Source organism: Athene cunicularia (assembly GCF_003259725.1).
Source record: "Athene cunicularia isolate RWA chromosome 1 unlocalized genomic scaffold, athCun1 chr1_part1, whole genome shotgun sequence".
In the NCBI taxonomy this organism is placed as follows: Eukaryota; Metazoa; Chordata; class Aves; order Strigiformes; family Strigidae; genus Athene; species Athene cunicularia.
Window position 1 is genome coordinate 13,974,066 of NW_020799091.1, and position 11,609 is coordinate 13,985,674.

General features: G+C 38.7%; 1 protein-coding gene across 1 annotated transcript; it reads right to left on the reverse strand.

Annotated features, from left to right (window-relative positions):
* Positions 1 to 2,871: 2,871 nt before the first annotated feature.
* LOC113477002 (collagenase 3-like) lies at positions 2,872 to 11,198 on the reverse strand. Its single transcript, XM_026843065.1, has 10 exons — positions 11,070 to 11,198; positions 10,731 to 10,972; positions 9,453 to 9,601; positions 9,234 to 9,359; positions 8,228 to 8,389; positions 7,488 to 7,605; positions 5,957 to 6,090; positions 5,435 to 5,594; positions 4,574 to 4,677; positions 2,872 to 3,956 (listed from the first exon to the last, which is right to left on the reverse strand). The coding sequence occupies exons 1-10, from the start codon at positions 11,190 to 11,192 to the stop codon at positions 3,856 to 3,858; spliced, it is 1,419 nt and encodes a 472-aa protein (XP_026698866.1). The 5' UTR covers positions 11,193 to 11,198; the 3' UTR covers positions 2,872 to 3,855.
* Positions 11,199 to 11,609: the final 411 nt, after the last annotated feature.

Sequence of the window (11,609 nt, forward strand, 5' to 3'; positions counted from 1 at the left end):
CGACACTTGGTGTGGACACCCCAACTTGCACAAAAGCCCCCAAAACATAATTGACAGAAGGGCTGGATCCTACATCCCAAATGAGCTTTCCGACTAGCGGGCAGTCAGTCTTTCCAAAGAGTCGTGTTTAATTGTATCTGTGTAAAGTGCAAACATCTCCAGCAGGACAGATGGGAAGAAACGCACCACTACATAAGTGAATGTGCAATTCTTTCACTTAGATAGAAGACTGAAGACTGAGGTCTAGACCCTTGTTTAAATCAGTCTGAACAAAGCACTGAAAGAGTATATTCCTCCCCCCCAGACACCCCCGTAAGTATGCTGATCGACAGTGTGGCTACCGACTATCCCAGAAGTCAATATTTTCCCATAATAATATTAAAAAATTTCTTGTTTCCTCAAATAGTAAAGATGTTTGAAGGTCTCAAAATTATTTTGGGGATAGGAAAGTCAATTTCTGGGTAGCTCAAAGGGCTTAGCTGTCTTGCTGACCAGAGATCAGTATTAGGGAATCAAAGATCAAGACCATATTCTTCATCTGTAAAATATTCACAAGCCTGGAAATACTAGCTCAGAACGAGCTGTGAAAGGGTGATAAAATGTCCTTAGTTCTTCCAAGCAGATGTGATCACACACTTGATATTTCAGACACTTTTGATTCTACTTTTACTGTTTTACTTGGGTTCCTTGCAGCTGATATTTTTCTCTGCTTTTGTCTGACTTCCATGTGCTGCATTGTCATTTCTTCAGAGACAGGTGGTATCCTGAAAGGCTCTCACGTACCCGAGAAGTTGGAATATGTCTGTGTACGTAAGTGTGTGCGTAATTTTCCAATGACTGATGTTAAACTAAGGGATTGCATTATTCATAGGACTATCCATGGAGTAACCTGTTTTAAGTGTATTGCTCTAATGTTGAGAAAAGGACTATCAATAGACTGAAAAATTAGTGGCCCTGACAGTGAATATATCTACAAGAAGTTTCCTAAAGATTTTAGTATCCTAACTTGTTACTCAGAGATCCTCAATTCAGCAGAATATAATCATTGAATTCTACTTATTAGTGTTGGGTTTTTTTATATCTTCACCAAATGTAACAATTTGCGGTTCATGTACATGTACTACTAGGTGGGTTTGTGTAGTTCTCTGTCAAAACTAGAAACATGGTGGGAAGTTACATGTTCTGCTCATATTGCATCCTGGGATACAGTTGTTTAAGCCTCTCTTGTTCTTCTCTTCGCTTGTGATATCTCAGGGAAAGCAGTCAGTTTAGTATCTGCCTGAGGAAAAGGACACATTTCTTGTTAATACCTGATGGTCTTGTGTAATATCCCATATGCGTCCCCACTAGGCACTTGTGCAATGTTATGAGATGGAATTTGGTCCCAGGGCACCAGGTCCTGGGGACAGCTTTCCTTTGTGGCTGACAGCAGCATCGGGGCACCTCTAGCTCAGACCTCAGCCTTCCACTTCCTCAGAGCAAGCATTTTTGTGTTCCATTTCTTCTTAATGAAATGCCGGGAACTGACAGCCTGGTACTTTTCTCCGCTGAGGTAGAGCTAACCACAGGGCGGTGCACGTCTCTCGCTGGGGATGCAGATGCATGAGCTGGAGTCATGCTTGGACTTGTGCCGAAGACTGCTTCCAGTCAGCCGAGCAGCAAACAGGAATCTGACTGGTCTGGGGAGCAGCTGGATATGATCATGCTGAAGCTTCTTGAAGATCCAGCTTCCTATGCAGTACTTTTTTCCCTGCCAAATGTTCAATATTAACAGAAATTTGCATAGACCTGAAAGACAGTCATTGATGTTTCCTTGCTTCCCTGTCCACCTTCACATTCCCTGCTCCGGTGAGGCTCAGATCAGACCTTTGAAATTCAGAGCCCTCAGACTCAACAACTAGCCCTTACTGAAGACTCTTTATTATTTTGACACGATTTTCCACCAAGTCTTTACACTGAGAATAATGAAGACTAGGGTTACATGTCCAGGCCCTTGTTTTGTTGCAGAGTAATTAAACTAAACTGCAGTCCAGTATCAAGCATTATTTTTTAAGGTACACTGTGTCTGTCAGAAATTATTTTTGTAAATAAATGAACCAATTTCTGTTTATTGTACATAGAGAATTGTACTGATTTTTTTTTTCTAACAGTTTTATTGATATTATAAAATGTAACAGAACTTTGATTTTAGTCCACTCCAAGTTTTTCCAATTGTGATGTTCTTTTTTTCCAGCTCTATTTCCTTGCATTTATTTTAAGCATATTAAGGTCTGGAATTCATTAATTCACAGTTTTACAGTCAGAAAAGACCACTGTATCTGCTAGGTTACCTCAACCAACTACCTGTGTCATGTAGGTTACAGAATTAAACTCACCTAGTCCACTGGTGTGTAAGCCAGTTTATGCCTGTTTAAAGGTATTAATTGTTGATGGGCTTTGCTTAACAGGCCTGGCTGATGGATTGACCTAGGGTCTGGGTTTGAGGTGGCAGAATAGGACAGTGCAGTTTCAATTAGTTATTAGTGTTTCGCATTCAAATTAACGTGGAACTGAATTTCACAGTATTTCTTAATAATTTCTCATACTTTCTGTAGTGATAAGGACTCACTCCAATTTAGTTCTTATTCTGCACATTTGAAGGGTCTTTCCTTTTTCCTTTCTTTCTATCTTTCCTCCTTTCTTTTCTATAAAAAAATTATTTTCTCAGGGGAAAAAAGAGGAAAAAAAAAATAAATAGAGATGAAAATGATAGTGAATAAAATGCACAGGTTTGGTCTCTGACTTGCTTTTATGACACGCAGCATATGAAATTTTAATTTAAGCGATTTCACAATGTCATTTTATTTCTTCAGTTTATTTAATATAATTTTTAAAACTCAAAAATAATCACAGTCCCACATCATTTGCATTGATCACAAAAAATAAACCAAAAACTTACATGGTACTGAAACAATTGATATAGATATTAAAAGAATGACCAACAGGAAAAAATATATTCTTTTGAATATTTTGATTTGGATGTTCAGGTTCTCTGCTGGCACAGCTAGGTATAACCTCTATAAACATCACTTGAACTACTTCAGTTTACACCATCTGAAAACATGGGCTTCATGCAAGGTTTCAGTCTGTGTGATTCTCTTGTTGTTGCTATTTCTTTTTGGTTTCCCTAATATCATACAGGCTGATGATTTCTGCAGGGGATACTTGTCCCTTTTCCCATTTTTCTATCTTCTTTGGAATGACACCTTGCTGCTGCTATACCTTCTGCCTGTTCCAAAGATGACATGGGCATCCATTTCCAGGGGGACATTCCCATTCAAATGGGGATACATTCAAATACCTTTGAATTCTCTAACTTCAGTGTATCAGCCTGGTGTTATCCTGCTCAGGGAGTTACCATGCAGTTCTGACTCATTCATTACACTTATGAACTGAAACGGGAATTTCTTAAAAATCTGAAGCACTAATATAAAAATATAACACTCCTGGATATACCAGGTCTGTCTTGGGATGTGCTAGGAGATCCTTGAGAGATGCTAGACAAGCTTAGATTACTGTGAATTAATAGAGCTCATGATCATGTAGGAAGTATCCAGCATCTCACTTCAATACTAGACAAAGTTTAAATGGTGTAATGCCCCTTAAAATGTTATTTCTTTTCTTCTTTCCTTTTAAGTTAATTCAGTCCCAGACTGACATGTAGCTATATAGTTCCATATATACAGTATACATTTGGTGGTAGGTAGCCAGTGCTTGTTCACAGAACCTTGCTGCCCTCTAATAAATCTATATGCCCATATTATTTCCATGTACTACAAGCTGCTCTGCAGCTTATGACATGGCATTCAGCTCTAATTAGCACCAAAATATGGAGTTAGTATGCAGGACACGGACAATTCTTTTGCTCCAGATGCTGTATTCAAACTGCAGTGGTCCATTGAAGAAGTAGAGGTAACCTAAAAAAAAAGAAAGTTAAAATGAATTAACTCTGAGAAAACTGTGTTGTCACATTAAAATTATCCTTCAAATAAAAAATATTTTGGTTTATAAATTTTTTTAAATAACATTTTAATGCAATGATTTAGCATTTAGAATGCTGAGCTAAATTTTCTAAGGTCCACATTCCATTTGCCAGACTTGGATCAGTGTTTTAAAATGACTGATATTTTAATCTAGTGTCAAGCTCTATTACTATACAGCACTATCTTAGGAAAACACAGCATTTGCCTGTTAATGTTTAAAACTCTGACTTGGAAACACTCCTTGAAGAGTTGGATAGGAAGGGCTCCATTTGAAGGAATGGACACATTATAATACTTCTGTATTAAGCATATGACTTCAGGTTTCCTAAGCAAAGAGACAGGTCTTTTTTGGCTCCTCAAATATATACGTAGGCAGTTTATAAGAGCATCTTGGCCAGAGGTCAATTTAGATCAGAAACCTGATTCAATCAAGAACAGAAGTGTTGATGTGAAAAAAACAAAATTACAAATGACAGAATTTACCACAGGACATTAATCTCAAATTTCAATGACAACTAATTGTAATAAAGTTTCATTATCAGATTATGTACCATTTCTGTAATAGACTGCATCCACTCTATCACCAATTCCTGCGAATTCTTCCTCTATCAGCCTGGGGTAGCCTGCTTCCATAACCTCTGCTTCTTCATCATAACTATATTAAACACAAAAGAAGATAAAAAATGAGAGGACTTAAACAGTCTGGGAGTTTGTTCTGTGCCCTTTGTATGCTTTGAAGTTACCCACACCAGAAGTAGCCAGCAATCTTTAGGTACTTTATGTCTAGTGCAATAATGAAATTTAGGACAACAGCCTGGTTGCTCTTCTACCAGACGTATAGGCTCAGTAAACACAAAATTAATAAAGCTCTATTTTCAGAACTGATCTGTAAAGTACATATTATATGGAGATGATTGTACCAGGATGTATTGGCACTACAAGCCTCTCCTGAGGCTGCTTGGCACAGAGGTACTGGGAAGGAATTGTAGTGTCTTAATTATGCATCAGACCTGGCTGTAAGCCCCCCTCATGGACACCAAAAATCAGCCATCCTAGGGTGGGATAGATTTCTTACTCTCACAGCACTGACACCATTTTGTGTCACACAAGCAACTCAAGGAAGCAAGATGGGAATTTTGTCTAGGAGACGTGACCATATTGCAAACTGTTCTGGATTAGGGCAATTTAATCTCCTTTCTTTCAGTGTTTCAGTTTTTAATGACTGTGCTCATATGTTTATAAAAGTCTTGCATACACCTTTATGACATACTCTACAAAGCTATAGCACCAATGAAAACCACAGACTGGAAACATGAGACACAATAAAGTGCCTAGTTTGAAACAGCTGGCTGATCCTTTGATACTTGTGGACAAGTTATGACTAGGGACACATCAATCTGCCTCCAGCTTACCTCCAGTATTTATTTCCAGTAAAAAAGAGAGTCTTGCCAAAGTCTTTAATATGGACAGCTGCATCTATTCTTTTCATTTCTTTTGGAAATCCCATTTCATATATCTTTTTAGGAAAGTCTTCAACTATGTCATAGCCATTCAAAGCCCAGACTTTCTTTCCTGAAAATAAGAACAAAGAATGCATGAAACTTTTGTAAAGGCTCAGTTTTGAGAGCAGAATAAAATGAGAATGCCATGAACCCTTGTTATCATACAGCTAACACATTTTTAGGTCATACACTCAGCAGGTATTAAACTATTTAAGCTAACTAGGACCTTAGATATCTGAGCTTCCTAATTCACTGCTCCCAATTCACTGAAAAATGTATGGATTTGCATGGGGTGGAATGAGCAGAGTTTGGTTTTCGAGAAAGGAAGGTAGAATGTTTTGTTCTGTTTTTTTGTTCTATTATCTTTACATCACTTACTGAGCTTGGCTGAATATGTGTATTTTTCTGCCAACAACAAAATTGAAAACTCACCCTTAAACATGAACACAAGATCTTTGATGGGATTTTCATAAGCTGCATCTATTTTATTTGGAAGCTCTGGCCAAAATGATTTAAGTAACACCAGTTCTGCCTCAACCATCTGAGGGTGCAGTCGCCAGAAAAACCTAGTTCAGAAAAAGAAAATTTATTTTATGTATCTTGCCATGCTACAGAAGAGCAGTATCTCTGATAGGGTCTACTAAAAATTAGTTAATGGAGAGTTAACTTTTTTTTAATTTCCCAGAATTTTTAATACATAGAGCCCCTTGTAGAACTTTCCTCATAGTCACCTAACTGCACACCATTTCTGTCACTTACACAGTGATCATCTCAAACAACAACAAACTTTAACCTTTCCATTTAGAATAAGAGAAACACTGCTGTCCCAAGTAAGGCTTCTGAATGTAGTATAACTTCATTCATATAAAGGTAAGTAGATTTATACTTGTTGAAGAAAGCCCTGTGAAATGAAAACTGTGTGCAAACGGTGTCAGTCTTCAGCCATATATTCTTCATATTACTGGGCAGTCAAGTCTGTAATTGTATTATAAATCCTACCTAAAAAGATATATTGGGCTAAGGCCAACTGTATGAGTTTCCATAAGGCCAAATGCCGGGGGCTGCCCTTGGGCCACAACAACCCCCAGCAGCGCTACAGGCTTGGGGAGGAGTGGCTGCAGAGCTGCCAGTCAGAGAGGGACCTGGGGGGGTGATTGACAGCCGGCTGAACAGGAGCCAGCAGTGTGCCCAGGGGGCCAAGAAGGCCAATGGCATCCTGGCTTGTGTCAGCACTAGCATGGCCAGCAGGGACAGGGAAGGGATCTGACCCCTGTACTCGGCACTGGTGAGGCCGCCCCTCGATTCCTGGGTTCAGTTTTGGGCCCCTCACTCCAAAAAGGACATTGAATGACTCGAGCGTGTCCAGAGAAGGGCAACGGAGCTGGTGCAGGGTCTGGAGCACAGGTTGTACGGGGAGCGGCTGAGGGAACTGGGGGTGTTTAGTCTGGAGAAGAGGAGGCTGAGGGGAGACCTCATTGCCCTCTACAGCTCCCTGAAAGGAGGGTGCAGAGAGCTGGGGATGAGTCTCTTAACCAAGTAACAAGCGATAGGACAAGAGGGAATGGCCTCAAGTTGTGCCAGGGAAGGATTAGACTGGATATTAGGAAGCATTTCTTTACAGAAGGGGTGTTGGGCATTGGAATGGGCTGCCCAGGGAGGTGGTGGAGTCCCCATCCCTGGAGGTGTTTAAAAGTTGGGTCGACATAGCGCTGAGGGATATGGTGGAGTTGGGAACTGTCAGTGTTAGGTTAACGGTTGGACTGGATGATCTTCAAGGTCTTTTCCAACCTAGATGATTCTGTGATTCTACGATTCTATGATATGATATAGCTTCTTAGAGGTATCTATATTGATTTGTGATTTTTTAAATTTATGTTTACTCATCTTTAGTAAAAAACTGAAATGGCATTCTAACTTAGATTTTATATAGTACCCACCATCCATGATACGGCAGTCTCTTTACCTGTCCTTGAAGATTAGCATTTCTCCACGAAGTTCTGTTATTGCATCAAGTGATAAATCTACATCACATTTCTCTGGTGTTTTGGGATGTTTTGGGTTGGGATCTTTGTCTCCAGCACCTGCAATCATATTGTATGATCTAAGTTTGACAATGATAATTTCCTTTCTGTGGATCATGATATGAAATAGGACATGGAAGAGTTCCCAAACAGCATAACGAATACAAGCATAATGGGCAAAACATTTGTACTGGGGTAAGTCTGTTCTCTCTCTCCTTTATCCACATACATTAATGGACTTTGCAGTTCAGCTGTGCTGCAAAGATGTTAAATGGACTTGCTTTCTTTATCCCACAGTTTGAAGGTCCTCCAAAAGTTTGTCTTTCCATGATGAAACACGGATGCTTCCATTTCTACCCGTAGACTCTGTTTTACCTTCTCATTTGAGGCAGGTCAAAAAGTATAAAGACTCTGTCCCCCACCCTCCACCACTAAAGAAGACAGCACAGTGACCAACTGCCCTCTGCAGTGTTCCTTCTTTTTTTTTTTTTTTTTTTTTTTTTTTTTTTTTTTTTCTCTTCCCCTCTGAATTATTATATCTAAGCATCTTCTGTTCCTGATGACTGGTAGCCAAGAATCCAGTGAATTGGTCTTAAACAGCCATGACTGCTGCTATTTAGTAACATGGCAGTATGTCTGTAACAGGTTATAATGACATGGGAAATACATATTATAGACTTACCATAGAGCTCTTGGATGCCTTGCACATCATCATCTGGAAGCACAAATCCAGTTTTTCCAGTGTATGTGTAAATTGGAAACATCAGAGCTCCAGGATCTCTAGAGTGTTCAAGTCCCAGTGAATGACCAAATTCATGGGCAGCAACAAGAAACAAGTTATACCCTATAACAAACCACAGTGAAAGTAAATGTATAGCTCCTTGTATCACCGAAGTGGACTTGGACTAATCAATCAACCTTAACACTGTGCTTTAATGTATAGGACAATGAAGGAGACAACTGGATTAATGGAAAAATGATGTATAACTGCTTGTCTTTTTCAAACTAGCATGGGTTTTGTTGCAATAAGGGCCTAATCAGCTGAGTCTTTCATAGCCACTGTTCAACACAAATCTTATTTAACAATGTTGTTCTGTAGGCACATTTAAATTTCTTGAAATTTATAATCAACACTGGAAAGCTCTAGGGTGAAGTCTTAGCCCTACTCAAATCAAGAACATTTTTTGTCAGGGATTCACCTCCAGTAGAGAGTCCATATTGTTTTCAGCATTATTACAATATATTATTACAATAACACAGTGCTGAAAAAAAAAAAAAAAGTATTTTATTCTATTAAAGCTCTGTCCTGAATAAGCAAGGTGAATAATTTTCAAATTAAATGCAAGTAGACAATTTGTAGCTGAGTTAAGTATACTCATTTTCTATAGGCTTCAGTAAATGATCAGAATTAGCTGCCTTTGAGCTCAGTGAAATATCAACATGACACAATATCTTCTCTGTTCCATTTTTTAAAATCACCTCACTTAGAATGTGTATATCTTAAAATTTATGCCAGGCATATGTTATATTTCCATTTATGATTGAAGGTTAAACCCAGTTTCTTATGAGTGGAAGGTGAACATAATGACAAATGAACAGTAAACAGACAAAACAAACTTTACAGACATCAAACAGGACAAAACTGTCCATCTACCACCATTTCAAATAATTCCAGGAACTTCTGTTACCTCTAGAATCATCTGACCAAGCTTCATCATCATCAAAATGGGCATCTCCTCCATAGTCTGGACCCGGAGGAAAAGCATGAGCCAGTAATCCAGAGGGCCCATCGAAAGGGTAAAAGTCACCATGTTCTATAACACAACATTCAAAACAATTAAATCAATTATCCCATCTTATTGGCAGCAATATAACTATAAAGTAAAAATAATTTGTTTCTGTGTTACCTTTAGTGCCAAAGGAGATCATGATATCAGCTATACCACTTCGTATTCTGGTGAAGTTAAGTGGTGTCACGTCAGACCAAACTTTGAATGCTTTTTTGAAAGCTCTGTCTACTTCAGCACGTCTCAGATCTGAAGTGTAATTCATAATTCTATCAAACAGATTAATATCTCCAGTTAAATTGTGTGAAGAAAATGTGTAATACACTTTTATCTGACTGTACACCTCATGATTTTTTTTTGCTTTTTTTCCTCTCTATGTTCTTATCTAAAAACAAAGAGCTCGGCAGCTGCATACAGTATTAACAAAAATAAAATTAAACATTTCTGGTTTCATTAAAATAATTCAGAGACATCTGAAATGATCTAACAGCCTTTTGTAATTGGTTTTATATGCACCAGAAGATAAAGAAAATGACAGATACATTCTGTATTAAGTCGAATTTTATCAGTAACTTCAAATTTTTATGCCATATAAAATATCTCGTGATCTTCACTTTCTGGCATAGAAAAACATGATCCAAAGAGCTTTTCATAGGCTAGAATCATCCATATTAAAGTAATATTTATCACGACATACTGAACTGATGGAGTTCAGCAATTTTATATTTGGAATCTGCTAAAGAAACTGTGGTTGCAGTTGGTCAAAACCAGGTGCAGTTGATGACCTTGTGGTATTAAGGGAGAAGGAGGTACCATGTGACCTTTCAGCACTGTAGCTTCCTCAGGTCAACTTTCTGATGTCACGGTGCAGGGATTTGTCTGACCAAGCATAGATATCCACATCTGGATTGTGAAATGGAAGAGGGCCAAGGATCAGCATCAATTCTCACAGCCACATGGCACAGACTGGTTTGTATCTACACTGCTTTGTCCGAGACAAGAACTGCGTGAAGCAGACACTAAACCAGGACCAAAGCAGAGCTAAGGAGTGACTTAGAGATTAAATGCTGTGAAGATCAGTGGTGAGGTGCATGATCTTGGTCCCTACCCCCCTGTCATTTGACGCCATGGATGTGTGTCTACAGTGTCTACATGGAGGCCAGATGAGGAGTAATGAGCTTACACCACACCAGCTTTTCTTCATGATAAAGTGCAATGGAAAAAAATTGGGAGACCTTTCCAAAAGTGGGTCTGTAATGATTTTAAACTGCAACATGAATTTCATCCAACTCAAATGCATCCTTCTCCCATCAGCCTCCTATACTGAGCAACCTACTGGACAAGGTACCTGGAAATAAGGTAATAACAGTAATAATACTCAAAATTCCATGCATTTACCTGTATGTCAAGTTAGTTTTTGACCATTTGAGTTTTCTAGGGAAAAAGTTATATTCCCCCACATCTGGGACACCACATCTTGGTTTCTGCATCAGCTCATATGTTTCTTCATCTAATTTGCCTGTCACCTCCAAGCCAAAAAATGCTTGCATTTCTCGAAGTTTAGATGCCACTGTGTTGGCACTCTTCCTCATTATGCCAGCAGGATTTGGACGGAGATCATAGTGAGTCCTGAGATAGCGCTAAGGGGAAAAGAAGTAATAAGACTAGTTTCCAAACTGTTGGAACTACAGAATTTACTATTTACAGAATATGTAAATTAATTATTTTATACTGTACCTCTGCAAACTGAAGGTCTTTCTCTGTGAATTCATGGCTATCTTCAAGGGGAATAGGGATTGCCAGGCAAAATGACAAACCCAACAAGAAGAAGACGACAGCTGAAAGTCTTGATTGCATCATGCTGGATTTGTGAAGTCTGAAGCCCTGATGTTTCAGAGAGCAGTTACCTTTACTTTTATAGTCCCAACCCAGTGAGTCACCACTTAGGTACAATTTAGAACTTCCTTGTTGCTGAAAGTAAACATGCTTAGACGGCTACTTTTTCTCTCCTCCCCAACACTGTGGTTTAGACATCTGTTGTCCCATTGAGGGCTCTGAAACTGTATCCTCATATAAACATGGTCTCTGAATATTGACATAGGTTGTGGGAAGAAATGGGCAGAAGCAAACCACACTTTTTGATTATTTTGCAATAACTTATGCTGGCAATAACTTTTCAATAACTTATTCCTTGGTAGAAAAAATGACTTTCTACTATTTGATAGACAATAAAAATATACAAGCTTCGTGATCTTTTAAATAAATTCTGCAACTTTT